We start from the raw sequence: 17315 nt of genomic DNA, 5'->3' as shown, positions 1-17315 counted from the left end.
ATGTACAGCCATTTGCACCCGCTGTCATTTACGCAATCGGACACATTTCACAGCTGACTCTTACTATAACTGATGGAATCCTATATGAAAACCCCTTTTTTACCAGAATAAGAAAAGTTTTGCGTAATCATTGCTTTGCGCTGTTCTTACTGGTTTGAAGAGGAGTACAGATCATACTTCTGTATAATCTGGGAGCCCATGATATATCATCTGATGACTCATGAACCATGTGGACAACAGCTGATTTAAAGGGCTGATATCTGAGTAACAGACCACAGATATCTGGTCCAAGAATCCCTGTTCCATCCGTTGGTCACTTTCAGGATCCCTAAATGCAAGAATGAGTTGAGAGATGATTCAGAAGAATCTGTACTGGTTCTGCAAATTCCATAAACAGAGATGAGTGTGATGATGAATAAAACCTGATAAAACAAGACCCACATGATCCTAAGAAAAGAGCTTACCTACAGTTTTTGAATATAAAATTCTTAGGGAGAGATATGATCAGCTTAATATCATGCTTTTGGAGTTTTACACATCTGTATTTAATGCAGTAGAAGACATTTTTTGGTCGTAATATGCTGAAAGAGTTCAGTCTCAAATACTCCACTCCTATGAAACCAGCAGATTAAAGTGTGCGATACTGTACACATTTAAATAGAAATTCAGTTTTTAAAAATAACATTTTTAAAAAAAAGAACTGCAAGAGAGGGATGTAACGATTCGTTTTAACAACGATTCGATTCGATTCATGATTCGTGGTTGCCGATACGATTCAAGGACGATTTTAGTTCATTTAGAACGATACGATCCGAAAAGATTCACTGACTTGAAATCGATTCAGTAACTTTTTACCCAAAAATTAAACTAGTGTGACTGAAATAAATACCTACTCAGTGTTTCCTTTACATTCATTTAGGAGTGTCGGGCCGCCAACAGATAACTATCTTTCTCAGTATTTACTCTTTGGGGTTCTTGATTTACCGGTTACAGTCACTTTTTAAACTTCCTCAAATGTATCGATCCGCTGGACGGCGCTCGGTTTATTAATAATCAACGAAGAAGAAAAGTTATTCTGTCCCAGAAGTTTAACACCACATGTCCGTTTCTGTTTATTATCTCCTCTTTTGAGCGCTGACGTTCTCACTACACTGGTCTGTTGACAATATCACATGATGGTGGTGACCGACGCTGCACGTTAAATTATCCGAGTTTTCTTTTTGCTCAGGTCACCGTGTGACTCTGGTGGGACGAGGCTAGACGTGAAGGCGAATGTTAGCATTAGCATATACATTAATTTTGCAGTTGACATTAGCCGGAAGCTAACGTATATTTGTATAACGGTGTTTTCGGTATATAAAACTAATTTGTAAATTTCGTTTGTCCAGTTTTATAGTGTTTCTCAAGTAAATACTCTAAGCGGATCCTCTGACGCGCTTAAATCCATTTTCCTAGCATCGATACAATCGATTGAATACCTTTTAAATCGATATTAGATCGATGAATGTCTCCCGGAAGGCCAACTTGCCGAGCACAGATCGATGTAGTTGGATCGTAGGAAAATAAATCGATTCATCGATGTAGTGAATGAATCGTTACTGCGAGACTAAACCGCCATCACATCCGTCAGCGTGGTCACATTTTAAATACATGCTAAAAGATTTCAGCGAAACAAATTTGTCTCTACAAAACGATCCATCTCTTCGTTGGTTGGGATGTTTCCTGTAGTAAACGCACAGATGATTTGAATGTTGCTGAATAAAAGGAATGTGCACAGACCGTCAGAACAGGCCGATCCACTACACTAGAACTTTACTTTACAGACTTGTACGTCTCCGGCATCATGTGCATTCCCAGAGGCTGATTACCGAGTAAATGTCAAGTCAAGTAATGTCGAGGCGTCACACATACTAACCTGTGTGACTAATGCCTGTGTGACGTTTGTACGTTATGTTTGTAGGAGTAAATCACACATGAACTTAGACAGTTAATGATTTCTCTCTAGTTCTGTTAGTCACTTCTTTTAACACACATTAACACAAATACAACATATTTTAGCTTAATGTTAATTGCAAAATGATAATAATAATGTATATTTATAAATAGCACTAGTTTAATATAGAACACATATAAAGTTTGGGGGTCCCCTGCTCTACACTTTGAGGTAATGCTTAATTATTTCAGGTCTTTTGTTATTTGCAACTGTATTTTAACCTCAAAGTGGCCATATACTTTAACTTAATCAGTGACGTCTGCATTGTGTTTAGGTGGAGTTTAATCGATCATTTCATGTTTGGAGACATTTTTTTTTCTTTTACTTTTATTTCTTCTGGGCAAGTGAAACAAAACGGCTTTTCTCTGATAGTAGGACTCACACAGACCCTGTTTTTATCAACGCTGCATGCGTCAGATTCTCTTTGTGAGTTTACGTGCAACAAGTGCTACATGATTTGTCACAGTTGAGACTTTTTTAAGAAGTCCTTGAGCAGCGCTGCATGCTTTTGTTTTCCGAGAGTAGCTCCTCAGTTCACCGCCACCGGTCATGTGAAGGCACTTGTTAGTTTAGTCACGCTTGAGCTTGAGAAAACGACGGCAGCAGCAGTGATATTTCCCCTCCCGAGAATCAAAGTGTACGGTCACACGTCAAGGAAACGCGTGAGAAGTGATCGCGGCATCCACCGTGTGATATTTGTCATTTCATACGAGGCCGTGAAAACTCAGACTCAACTGCCTGCACGCTGTTCTTCATTAGTGCGTGGATCACTACCCTGTCAGGCTTCTTCTGGGGGAAGGAGGGGGTGGATGAACCCTGAGGGCACCCTTTGGTCCTGGATGACAGAAATACCACATCACTGTTAAAGAGGGAGCTCCAGCTGATTGTGTCTCAGTAGAACCTGTTCTATGTGTGTGTGTGTTGAAGCGGATCAACATAATAATTAGCTTTAATCTGGGTCTGTGGGTCTGTCAAGAGCCGGTGTGAAATGTGACCACAGATGTGTCAGACGAAGACACACTTTTAAATATTTGCTGCCAGAAGCAAACAGAACGAGAATCACTGCTTCTGTCAGTCAACACAAATCTGCTTCACATCTCTATATGTCGTAGTGTTGAGCAAACCAACACCGAGGACTGAATTCATTTTAATTAAATACCATTAATGTGCTGCAAAAACTGCAAAAATATTCTTATGTTCAATCAAATCATCTTGTATTAAAATAAAAAAACACTGCCAAAGGGTTAAGCTTTTGTTAATTGACAAAAAATTCTTAAAATAAGCACAAAGTTCTTGTCTCTGAACAAAGCATAAAATGTATTTCTTTGATACAAGGGTTTTTCTTTCTTGAAATTCCTTTTTTTGTAGTGTAGTCTTTTGTTCTGTTGACGTGTTGCTACTTAGATCCATTTGGAACAATTATTCAAATTTCATTTTTTTTAAAGAATAATCAACAATAGGTTTTGTTTCTGAAGCTGAGGAAAGAGCAAAAATATCTTCAAAACATTTAAAAAAAAATCAAAATCACTCTAAAACACCTGTTTTTTCTCAAATATCTTGTGTCTACGAGTCATTTGAATGTTGATCAAATGAGCCATAGATGTGCACCTTCTCATCGTCATCATCATCATCATCTTCATCATCATCAACAACAACAACAACAATAAATAAAGAAAGGAAGAAATTGAACCCTGGGAATTGAAACAATTGGCTTTGTGACAACGAGCATCTGCAGCTCTTATAGGATGAAACGTGAAATAAAAAGACGGTTTAGTTTTTCCATTTAAAATCCTCGGTTAGTGTGTTAACATAGTTCCACCTTTACTTTGATATTTACATGAACATCATCCTTATGTTAAAATACTGTTTTTAGATTCCATATACATAGATTTCTATAGTTTGTTTGTTTTCCTTGTAAGAAAGAAAAATCCTGTCAAACAGGAATTATTCTCTCTTTTTTTTTTTTTTTTACAGCTGATCAACAGGTAGATCCTGAAACTGGTCCATCTCAGCCTTGAGGCTCTAATCTATGATGTAGCTCAGTTTTAATACGTCCCCTAAGACTTTTTTTTATGACAAACAGGGGGTTTCTATTCTATTTTTATCTCCCCCTTGGAGATAGAGATAAGCTGTGAATCTCTATTGCTGCTTGAGCCGAGGGCAGGTGAACTAGATGAACTGGTCGACCGGGACCTCGACACAAGTCTTCAGACAGGAGCTGGTGTGATACTCACAATACTCACAATAGTCTGGATATCGGCTCTATCTTAAGACAAGTGTGACTACTTATCATGACATTGGACTTTAGAAGAGAGCAGTTATTCTCCATATGCTAATAACCAGGGCTTCACATTATTTGTTTTTTGTTCACCAACCACTGGGTCTAGTTGTTTTCCGAAGTTTCTAGTCACTCAGGATTTTCTCCAGCCGCACTGTTTTTTGTCCATTAGTTGTCCCTGTCTAATACAGGTGTACACACATATCAAGAAATGTTTAACACTGCATTATTCACCTCACAATGACTACCACTGTATACACAAAATCTAAAAATCAAGGCTAAAACAAAGTTGAATTAAAGACATTTCATCGCTCCTTCAGCTCTAAATATCTGGTGGGGAGTTTGGGGTTTTATTTGTACATCTGTTGGTCGTGCAAACCATAAACTACCAAGACTTAGGTCTGTTAATGACCCAATACTCGTGTTTTTCCATAATTTTAGTGGCTTTTGAACATCCCATTAATTAATTCTCTGCAGAAACTCAACTAGAGAATTGGGGTTAAATCTTTGGGGCTTTGATGTGAAGCCGTTTTTTTACACTTAGGGATAAGATTTACGTGCGCAATCTAGAAAATTGCTTGTGGGCTGGAAGTGCGGTTTGCAGGTGATTCACTAAGACTGATTGTGTAAATCACAGCGGGTGCAAACGACCGCATGTAAATGAGGGTGCACTACTGATGTTCACCGCTGAGGCTTTGGTGCCAGCAAATAAACAAATTACGGAGTTAGAGCAAAAAAACATCCGAATATAATTATAAGACACGGCGCAGTGACGGACTGAATAAATAAAAGAGGCTGACGCAACGGAATAGTCGCTGTAAACCACGGGAAGCGCAAATTATTTATTGGATACATCTGATCAGTTTGGATATTTACAGAATAAAAAAAAAAAAGAATGTGTTTCATGGGGAAACGTTTAGTTTCCAAATGAAGATGCGTAAAAAATCCTCCTCGCTACAATAACAACAGGCATGTGTGCGCAATTACGCATGAGACGTGTTAAATGTAGACACAGTTTCTATGAGCAAAGTTGCTTTCAGGTTTGATAAATGTATGTATGCATGTGCTAATATATGTGCAAACAAAATTGCGCGTAAATGTTGCATATTCATCGAGGTAAACGTGCTAACTGGTTGCCGACGCGCTATTTTGCACCTTTGAAAGATGCAACCCTACGTGCGCGCTGTTAGTAAATTAGTTTGCACAATAAGTTTGCACACGTTTCTGTACACGCAAACCTTCAGTAGAACCTGCCCTCAGTTCTACCAGTGACTCTCAGACATTCACTGGATGCAGCTTATCAGATGTGAGGATTTTCACCTTTTTCACAGTTTTAGATTATTATTTCAAATGGTAATTGTTATATATTTGGTAAACTTTGGTCACTCAAAACAACAAGTTTAATAATTATGCTGCTATGGACTCATTTTGAGTATTTTTCACATTTGAGGCGCATAATTAACACAAATGTAGACTGTGAGGTTTAAATGACAGATGTGAAGGCTGATTGGTGCATACGACCATGTTTAACATCTAATCGTAGCTACGGCACGATCTGCCAACGTGTTGCCTGATATAAAGTATTAAACCGTAGAACCAGCGTGTCCTGATCCGCGGCCTCGTGGTCCGGGACGCCTCCTTCACCCTTTCAAACACAGGCAGAGAAACGGTCCTTGAGCCGAGGCCAGCGCTGGAAAGCAGAGCGGCTGAGAAAGCAGCTTACAGCCCCCAGTGATTACAGTGGAGAAAAGACCCCACCCACCACCCCGGCTTTGCTCAGATAACAGGCTCGTTGTTGGACGCTGGGACCCAAACAAAGACGACCCTGTCCCTCTCCTCTTGCTCACCCTGCTCCCTGTGTCTGTACCTGAGCTTTGATTTCCTGCACAGTCCACAGCCAACGGGTATCTCTGAACCAAAGACACGGGACCCGCTCTCCTTCCGTCCATCCCTCCGTCCTCTGATGCCGTCTGTCCTCCCTGCACATAATGTGGGGACACAGAATTGGCCGATTAAAGGGAACTTTATATGTCTAATGGGATCAATGGGAATTGGCTCGGTACGAAAAGTCGTGACTTTGTTGAACTTCCAGCAAAAAAATAAAAAATCCTCTGACTTAAATCGCTGCTAAACACTAATTAGATTAACATCCAAGGAAATGAGTTTGTGACTGTGTTTTGTTTTTTCTGTGTTACTCCATCAGGACGGCATTATCTCAGTGAGAGACATCGACCTGGTGATGTCAGAGGGACTAGGAATGCGTTACGCCTTCATAGGTCCCATGGAAACAATGCACCTCAATGCACCTGAAGGTAATCCTCCCTGTTTTGGACTCACACGGCGTCACCTCCCAGCATACCTTTTAACACTCTTCTTTTAAACAGTCTCCACTTTATCTGAGAAACAAAGGGAGCGAGATGCAACAGTAGTGTTGGGATGGAACACGTAGACATGGTTAAAGAGCTCAGTGCATCGTGAGACACTCCCAGTTCCATCAATACTGCTGCGTGATGTGACCAAAAACGTATATTACGTTTTTTTTGTTCATGCATAATCACATATTCACAACAGAGAGGATTTAATGCAGGAGACTGACTAAAGATGGAATATTTTACTGTGACGATGAGTAAATATTGTATAATAATCGCACACTAGAAGTAAAACAGGTTTGAATGGACCTGTTTTAACACTGACTGCTGCTGGGACAACATTTATTCATATTAAACTGCTATGTCTGTAATGTCAATAGCAGTGTGATCATATACCGTAATAATTGTAGTCTGCGTGCAACATTTTTTTTTGCCTCGTTCATTTAAAGCTGAAATTGGTTTTGGGGACAGTTTTAGCCGGGGGACAGGTCAAACCGATGGACAAACGACCGATGTTGCGCCTTTTATGTTCTGCTGCTTCATTTTTTGGACCTTTCCATCTTCACCACTCGTCACAGTGACGCAGTCGCACCGTGTGTGTTTAGAAAATGGTCTGGTCTGAAACAGCGTCTCATGGCCGATATATTTAAAATTCATATCACAATGGAAAAATATACCGGTATTCGGTATGAACCACTACAGCACCCAGCCCCACCATCAATTATTTAAATGTAAAGTGTTACTTAAAAACGAGAATATACTGTAAACACTTGTAAATGTGCAGTATGTTCACACCTACAGCTATAATTTCATGAATTTTATATATGGGACGTGTTCCAACTGACACAAAGAGAAAATACCATAATGGATGGACTAACTACCACCCTGAATTAATCCACTGACTATTTGATTGACCCCGTGGATCTTTGCTGGAACATAATGAATTCGAACACTGCAATGTTGTGGCCTTTTGCAACTTCCTGGCTATAACCTGTTCAAATGGTGCGTTCCATTCGTACTCAGAAGTCGGAATTTAGGAGTTCTGAGTTGGAACTGGAACGTCCGCCCAAAGTCGGATTTCCTACTCAGAAAGATGAGTTACCAAGATGGCTGCCCCGTGTGTAAACAGTATTTAGAAGCTCTTTTTGTTGCATTAAATCAGTCGTAAAGACAGAATTTTCCCACATATACACGTTGAAAAGCTGTTACGGTGTAATTTAAGTTTTTCATGTGTTATATGAGAACTACGAGCCCCATGTCGTGCTAACAACGGCTAAAGACAACAACCTGGTAAAACCAAAACAGAGCCAAGCACAATCGTGGCAAAGTGGGATCAACAGTGGATTTTTCTTCTACGTTAAAGTTAAACAATTAAAACTTTTTCTTGTGGATTTAATCACTATAAATAATTCCAGTAAAAAACTCATGAGTTGGTTCAAATGATCTGTTCCACAGAACTTAAATAGCATGAATTTTTTTTTAACAAACTTTAATTTCACTCTACACTCAAAACGTGTAAATATCGAACACACCAAGTTTCCACCAGGTCATATTAAGACGAGCCGAGAGCTTTCATGGACACGGTCGTCTAGTTTTCCGACTTCTGTAACTCGAACGCCGATAACTCAGGTGTGGCGTCATTCCCAGTGCCGATTTCCGCCCTTCGAGGTAAATGTAACGCACCAAAATACTTTTGGTAAACTCAGCAAACCTTGTTTCCACCTGTTTCTTCGACGTGTAACACACCCACTTCACACCCCATTAGTCAGAGTTCAGTTATAAGGCCATTACTTCCATTGCAATCCACAATTGCACAAGAGGTGACATAATGCGTTTAATCGTTGCGTTGCTGTCCTGCCCTCTGGGTGCAGGTGCAGCGCCCTCCGGCACAAAAGAACTCGCTTTCGGATTAGCCTCTTAGCTAAATGTTTTGATTCCACGTTGACACCTGCCTGTCTCATGCATCCGCAACTGGCGTGTGAGATTATGTAAGATTATGTAATTTCTCAGTTCGGACTGTTGGGTACCATTGTGGTTTAACTGTGTCTTATTTTATTCTTTGGGGGGTGGGTGGTTGGGAGCAAAATGAAAAGTCGACTACAAAAGAAGAAAGCTACTATTAATCATCGGTTTTATAAAAATGGCATCAATAACAGTCTAAAATGTGAGCATGCAAACACAAAGGTGGTAGTGAAAAAGAAGACTTTCAACAGGAAGAAGGATGAGACAACTTCATACATGCATCTGGATAAAAACAACATTTGAAGTGCTCATTGTTTTGTATAAAAGCTGTTGCTGTTATAAGAATAAAAAAGAGCAAAGGAGCAAAAAACTTATGTTGTTGGAGACAGTAGCAGCTTTAAGTGTTTAATTATTTTATATTGTATGAATTAGGAGTGGGAAAAAATATCGTTACGGCAATAAATCGCAACTTTTTGTTCCGTTATAATATTATTTTTGAATGTATTAATATCGATTTAAAGTCATGTTTTGGGCCGATCGTTAGCGACTTCCTCCCCTCCACCACCACTTTTTCCGTACAAGTTTTTGGCTCAATTTGTCCGATGAATTATCACTGATGTCATCTGACGTACATATATACAACGTGTATTTTAAACTGCATTTAAAATGTCGTAGAATATTGCAATATATCGCAATAATATATCGTATCATGACTCAAGTATCGCGATACGTATCGTGAAGTCCTTGCCAGTACCCACCCCTAATATACGGTGTTGTTTTATTAATATAATTTGATGATGATGAACTAAACATGGCTCTTTGATGACTAAAACGTGACGAGACGTGTGTGAGTTTTCGTTGATGAGACGAAAATTGGGAGTAAATGTTAGCGGATGGTCTGTCAGACGGTAAAAATGGGTTAAGATTAACTGTTGTTTTATGAATAACAGCGCTTGATACAAACTGTCAACCAAATTTCAATACTTACTGATTTAAATTAATTTATTAGAAGACTAATATTTTATTTATTTTTAACTAAAACTGACGAAAACCCTTTTGAGTTTTCGTCGACTAAAGCTATGACACAGGGAAATGACTAAACTGTGACTAATACTGAAAGACCAAATCCACAACGGCTGCCAAAAACAACACTGCTAGTTTGAATATAACTGGTATTAAAACCCGTCCACTTTCCACCCTACAAAAAAAGTTCAGCTGCTCACAAACTGTTAATGAGGCGAGAAATCTCCCTCTTTTATGACTCATAAAAGTGACGGACCGTTGGAGTCGTCAGTCAATCAACGCGACGCTCGCGTTTCTCAGCTCATCACACACACATGTGCAGCTCCATGCGGTGGCATTCCTGTGTGTGTGTGTCAGAAAGTGAAACCTCGGGGAGATGGAGAATATCAAAGGAGAGTGTGAAACCCAGACAGTAACCCTGACTGTGTGTACACACACACACACATACACATAGAAAGTACACTCTGGCCGAACAAAGCTCCCCTTTGATGGGAAGCGATGAATGCACTCCCTCACACCAGTAATCCAAACCTCGCAGAGCCCACGTCGCGGCCTTCGCTCCAGATGCCAACTCTACCTGTAGTTACAGTACTGAACCTTTTACCTGATGTTGTTGTTTTATCTGCTCAGGAAGCAGAGGCATGATCATGTTCTCCAACTATCGCCGAGACCTACTCCGGGTCCTTAAACCGTTCCCATCAGATACCAGAGCACTCAGGCTCTCTGTCTCTTTTTCTGCTCCACCTCAGTGACTTTCTAAAGCATGAACCTGTAAAGGAATAATGCACTAAAAAAAAAACCCTTAGAGGAAACTCTGCACCTTCATGTTATCAGCTTTAGACTCAGAACAGCTACAATGTATCAAAGGGGAAAAAGGATATAATTCGATTTTTATATTTTATGATACATACGAAAACAAGGATAATAAAGAACTCATGAGGTATATGAGCCTATGTAGGGTCATATGAGGTATATGAGGTCTTCAACAGGGGGTTCGCAGCCTCTAGAGGGTCGGTGATTATGGTTGGTTGATTAGACATTTTTCTATATATATTGTTGTTTTGTGAACAACAATAATTGATCAATTGTAATATTGATATTGATGATATTTGCTAATTGCCAATAGATCTAATTTACACATACATGTCATAAAATACCTGCAGTAAAAGCCAATAATGGAAACAAACAGCTCAGGTTTTGTACATTATTTGTTATAAATAATATAATGGTTATTAAAATATATTCAGAAACAGCCTGTGAATACTGCATTAAATAAATCACCACATATTTATCTAGAACGTAGGTCGTCAACAGGGGGAGATGCTGCAGGGGCAGTATTTGTTATATATATATTTATTTTTAATTTTCCCCCACAATAGATTTGTTTCTGTTTACAGCATGTAAAAATCCAGCTTTGTTGAAGAGCAGTCGCATCTGAGATTAACAGAAATAATGTTGGTGGAGGTAGATTCCTCTTTTTTTACTTTATGTCTCGGTAAAATACCTGAAACATTCCTACACGAGGATAAATATTTACTGAAGATGCTTTTGGAAAGTGGTAGAAAAGCTAGAACCCGAAAATGGTTGTGAATCGACCCAACAAACTTAGACCAAGAGATTGTAAAAGAAATCTATAATATGTAGAGACACATCTATGTTTTAAGACTTTAAAACATTGGAGAAATGTACTAAACGCTGGTTAAAAATGAAAAATATACTGAATAATATGAATGATTTTACCACGATGCATGTATAAAACACACTGTACCCACATAATAACCTCATGTTCTTTGTTTTTTGACATTCAAAACAAAAAGAACAGCTACAACAGATTCAAATGGTGACGACTAAAAAATATCAAAACACTACGTACGTCTCCAGTTATCAGCTGACTATGCAAAAACTGTTGCTTTAGAAGAAAGTAGCTAAATGTTAACGTGTTGAGAAGATGCGGAGCCAGGGAGTGAACAGCAGATAAGTGGGTCAAAAGTCTCTGTGCAAACTGAGCTGTAAATTAAAACTGTTAGATCTGAGCTAATTAAAGCTGCTCAACAAGAAAGACGTCGAGTCTCCCTTTAAATGCTTCAGGTTGCACAGCCACATAGTTGGACCAAGTTAAACAAGATCATTGCTCATGTTTCAACACTAATCACAAGTGATTTTGTTCCCCCTGAGCAAACTGGTGTCGAGTCAAAGATGGAACCTGGAACGGTGAATTTATGACTTGTTTTTGGCTGCAACAACCAGACACATCAGGAACTTTACAGACGGTGGTTTGATGCTTAGTCTTAGACATTTCAGCCCGTTTCTTGTCAGGTAATTGAAATGTTGAAAACAGCGACTCTTAACTAATTTTGTAGCGTAATGATAATAATATAATTCATATCACGCTACCACATGTGGCCTCATTGACTTCTATCTGATTCTGATTCACATTTATTAACCTGCTACAGAAGCAATACTGTTCTTAAAATGTAGAGAATCTGAAATCAGCTGTAGTTTTCATTGTGTTCCAGGTATAAACTCTGACCTTTATATAAAGGAAATCTGTCGGAATGACAGGTCAACTAAGATCCCATGAAGAAACAAGTAGCTTGGTATGAATTATATTATGATCATTACACTAGAAAATTAGCTGCTAGCAAGATTTTAAATGATCTGACAAGACATGAGCCAAAATTCAGATGTTGTCCAGACTTTTGTCTCATTGATCCTGGTTTAGCTTCTCTAACCACATCCGCCTCCTTTCCTCTGATAACTTTTAGCGTCGTTCTCCCTGATTTGTAATAACTTTTTCATGGTCTATAAAATTCCAAATCTTTTATTCAGCCTACCCAAAAAAATATGGCAATAATTCACCATTTTCCTCCATCTGCTTCAGTCTGTGCTTCTTTCTTTACTTTGTCGACTTCCTGATTTATGCCGCGCTGATGACGCGCTATGAGAACTCTCTGTATAATCTGGAAATCTCCAGGTCTGAAAGATCAAGCTCCAAAGACTTTAGATCCTCGAGTGGCCACTTGAGACTGGCTCCAAAAACACAAAACAAATAAACAAAAGACCTTTGGGTTAAAATGTCCAACTTAAATCAGCAGAAATCGACAAGTTTTGTTCTCTACAGCTTTTCTCTCCATTCATGTTTCTACTAAAACTCATCTATTTAAATTATATGCAGCCCTCACAGGTTTTTATTCCTCTGACTCACCTCTTCAAACCTTTTCTGAATTAGCCGAGAACTGGACAAAGTCAGACGCTGACGAGAGCTGCTCAGCTTTTCTGTTAAAAGTCTTTGTTCTGTGTGAGGTTTCAGGCTCTGGAGATAATTGTGATTTTCATTGGTGCTATATAAATAAACCGGAATAAGATGAATTCTGTCACACATAACCCACATGGAACAGCGTCTCTGGGAGGAACAGTAGCTGAGCGGCGAAAGCAGCTGAAGGTGATTTATGCAATAACTTTGAGCGTTTTCGAGAGACGACACCGGAAACTGCGAAAGCATCCGGACAAATGTGTTATTACCGAGTTATCTGTTGGAGAGGGAACGTGTTCCTGAGCCGCTCCTACTTCCACATAACTTCATTTTGGTGTGACAGAGCTATTTTAAATGTGGCCCCTCTGACCTGCCTTAATTAAAGAGTTGGTGAGAAGAAGAAGTGGTTCGGACGTGTTTTTTTTTTTCCACAGACTTTTCAAAGCTTCAGACGTCCTCAGCTGCTCCGTCTCTTATCGCAGGAATGTCAACAAACCATAAGACCGACCCTCTTTATGATACGTTTTGATCAATCATTGTCATTTGTGTTGTAGTTTTTCCGTTTGTTTGAATACTGGAGGATGTTTAGATAAAGACGCCGCAGCTAAGACGCCTCCGTGGAGAGAGAACAGAGAAATTTATGATGCAGGGACTTTTAAATTTGGCTTTTATTCACCGTCACAGCGCGATACCTGAACCGTCTTTACATTAATTGAAGGAACCTCGTGGTGGGAGCAGTGGAGGAAGCCCTGAGTAATGTTTAACGGTTTGTTTGGGCAGCACATAAATCATTGATCGGGCAAAATGTGTGCAGCCTATATCACCAATGAATCATTAAAGATTAATAAATGAAGAAAAAAGCTCCAATTAATCGCAGCGATAGTTAAACTTAAAGCTAAATGAGGAGCTGCCAGTTATTTACGAGACGTTTAACATTGAACCGTGAGCAAGGACGAGTTCACATGTCAGAGTGACTGACGTCTTGTTTTTATGACCCTTAAACCGCAAAGTCTTATTAATGAAATACTCGGGGTTTTTGTTTGTTTGTTTTCGGTGGTTCTCTCAGAAACAGACTGAGGCGAGTCTGCAAATAATATGATGCAATAAGCGTCAACTACAGAAAACTGAATTAATTGTAGCTGCTCACATTTAATTTACTTAATCGCCTGCACGAAGTGGAAACACGTTCCGCTCTGTAGGATGAATTAAAGAACTATTTCATCTTTTTAATGGTGTTGAATATTTGTGAAAATGCATAATTACAATGATTTCCTCTGCATGAGGCTGCACGTGTACATTACTTCTACAAATACACAGACTACGGTGTTATGGGTTAACAAATATGGACCAATTCTGCCACAATAAGAAATAAATTAATTAATGAATCAATAAATACCTGCAGATATGTGACATAAATTAATACCTAAATATATTTATTTATTTATGCACACACTTCAAGCTTCCATTCACAGAAAACATTTGCCTTTGCATGTGGTATAAAAATGTTAGATTTAACCTGATGCAATGAGACAAACAACCATGTGAACCTTTCTGCACCATATCCGCTCAGATTCGCTGCAGTCATTTTTATCAAATGTTTCCTTCGGATGAAGCTCGTGAAGTCACGTAAACAAAAACAACAACAAAAAAAAGGCTAACGTGTAAGCTAACGATCAAGTAGCTCAATTAGAAAATGCAACGGTGATGAAACGATGAGGCTATTGGGAATATCAACCAATATCTCAGACAAACTGCAAAATTATCACATAAACCAATCAGCCACAACATTAAAACCACCATCTTGTAACAACTCTCCACAGACGACCCAAAGCGAACTACACGTAACTATCTGGAAAACGTTTTACGAAGCATATGTGAACCAGCTGCTGTAAGATTTGTGTTTCCTTCCCCCACAGGTTTGGAAGACTACATGAAGCGATACGGGGAGGGCATCAGGAGGGTGTTGACTTCCTTCGGGCCTGTTCCTGACTTCTTCGGTGAAGGATCTAAGAGCATCATTAACGTAAGTACTGAGACGATATTTTAATAATAATAAACTGTCCTGATTTAGGATCTCTTTGTCGGTGGCGTCTTTAATTCTGCACGACTGAAGGTTCCTCCTTGCCTCTGCACCGTATAGCTTCCTATCAAGCATTACTTAAGTCACATGTTATCACAGGCTGTTAAAACGTTAGCCACAGAAGGTCGTCATGTGAGGACACGCTGAGCTACGGCAATAAATAGCTGAAGGTGAACTGGTTTAGAGGAAAATGATCCTGTTTTTTATGGTACTTTTGGCCTCGATTACAAACCTCTTTCTGCATTCAAGAGCAAACAAAAGTCAACTTCAGGATTCTCCACAGCCACAGAATATGATACTAAAGGTCCCACCTGGTACTTCTGTGACTAGAATAAATGCTGCGGTTCATTTCGACACCTGGAGCTGTAGAGTTTTCTGGAGACATTTCATCACTCAACCATGGAGCTTCATCAGTTCTAAAACACTGGAAGGGTCTTTGGGTTTAAATGGGAACATTAATGAGTGTTTCTCATCTGAAACTCACATGACCAGAGTCCGTTAACGACCAGATACTCGCCTGTAAATGGAGGTTTTCATCCTGTTATCGTCGTCCAATGAAAGGCCCGTCATCGGCCAAGTATCAAGGTGTGAACTGAAGAAGCTACTTGGTTTGAAACCTTCTCCGTGAAAGTCCAGCTGCTCTTTGTTTCAACTTGATTTCCAGAGTCACCAGGACCTGGATGACTGAGACGCTTCAGTCGGGGCTAATGGTGCAAAATGATGCGGCTAAGGGTGGAATTCAGCACTGGGAATAAAAACTAGATGCTTTTATCCATGAAAGCGTTTGCCTGAATATAACTTGGTGTGTTCCATAGTTACATTTTTTAAATGCAGAGTGAAATTAAAGCTTTTTAAAAAATGAAATCTTGATATTTTGACCTATTTTGAGGCTATTTAAGCTTCACAAATTGTAAATCGAACGTATAACTCAAACATATAACTTTTTTTAACTAGAATTGCTTAAATTGTTTGTAAAAATATTCTAAAGTTTTAATTGTTTCATTTAAATGTAGTGTCAAAAAAATACACTATTAATCACAGTTTGATACAATGGTGTTTGGCTCCATTTTGGTTTCACCAGGCTGTTGTTTTTAGCATTTGTTAGCATGATACGTGCTTGTAGTTCCCATATAACACATGAAAAAGTTCAATTACACTGTAACAGCATTTCAACATATATATATGTGGAAAAATACTGTCTGTACGACCGATTTAATGCAACAAAAATTAATCAGAAGGGCTAATAAACAGAATATTATAGGAGCTGCTAATTAGTGTTTACACATGGGACGGCCATCTTGGTAACTTAGAAAATCTGACTTCGGGGGACGATCCAATTGAAAATTCGAGACCCAAAAATTACGACTTCTGAGCACAAATGAAAAGCACCGTAAGAACCGTATTAAACCATCCAGTTAACTTCTCAAAGAACATCTCTGCAGTTGATTCACTTACTGATCACAGTTGGTCCTTTAATGGTGCATCTTGTCCTGGCTTCGCTGGTCTGCCTGTAAACATGACAACACCAGAGAAACCAGAAAGTTCAGATAACTTGTGCCACATGTTTGAGATAAAGTTCTCAACTCAAGACGAAGAAGTTTTTAGACATCTCAAAAAAAAAATCCAGACCTGAAGCCTTTGGCTCACGTATATTTTTCCTTCCACAGGAGATGTGTGAACTGATTCCCAGCGACCAGCAGCATCTGACGGCCAGGAAGGAGAGGAGAGACCAGCTCCTCATGCATCTGGCCAAGCTGAAGAAGGACGATTAACACCTTCAAGAGAAACACCTCAAATCAAAGAACAAATCAAACTGTGACTTCTGACTAAATCTGATACGATTTAAGCAGACAACACCTGTCATTTAGTAGAGATTTTACAAAAATTAACCTTTATACACTCAGAGTGCGTTTTATGGATGGATTTTTCCTGAGTCTACTGAACATTTTATCTTCTCATCTCGGTTACAACACCGACCGAGCTCAAATGTGACAAAAAAACATTCACCGTGTTCTCCAGCATTAACGGTCTCCTGTGTAAACGAATTACATGTTTTTGATTAATAAAAACAATGAAGTCATGCGCTTATGTAATTGTTTTTACATCCACCCCAACAGAAATGGTATCTTTATTATTTTAATCGTAAAGGAACATTTAATTATACGCCGTCGTATTTGGGTCCGTTTGCTCCACCCCAAACAAATGGATGATGTGCGCCGCGTCAGATGGTTACAGATAAGTTCAAAACAAACAATGAAGGGGAACATGTCACGAGTGGTTCTTCGTCCTCGCTCTGACATTTCTGCTTTCTGTGTGGCAGATTTCATTTCACAGCAAAATCTGGACTGAGTGACTGT

The 17315-nt window shown here is 39.1% G+C and overlaps 1 protein-coding gene across 1 annotated transcript in view; it reads left to right on the top strand.

The window, feature by feature from the left end:
- Window positions 1–17046, top strand: part of cryl1 (crystallin, lambda 1) — a 28942-nt gene extending 11896 nt beyond the window's left edge. The window contains exons 7-9 of the mRNA XM_047600050.1: window positions 6475–6583; window positions 14795–14901; window positions 16626–17046. Coding sequence (XP_047456006.1) covers window positions 6475–6583; window positions 14795–14901; window positions 16626–16730 — 321 coding nt within the window. The 3' untranslated portion in view covers window positions 16731–17046. The remainder of the gene's footprint in view (window positions 1–6474; window positions 6584–14794; window positions 14902–16625) is intronic.
- The last annotated feature ends 269 nt before the right edge of the window (window positions 17047–17315 follow it).

Source organism: Mugil cephalus, chromosome 12 (genome assembly GCF_022458985.1).
Source record: "Mugil cephalus isolate CIBA_MC_2020 chromosome 12, CIBA_Mcephalus_1.1, whole genome shotgun sequence".
Classification (NCBI taxonomy): Eukaryota; Metazoa; Chordata; class Actinopteri; order Mugiliformes; family Mugilidae; genus Mugil; species Mugil cephalus.
Note: the sequence above shows the minus strand (reverse complement) of the source record. Positions and strands in the feature narration are given on the sequence as shown.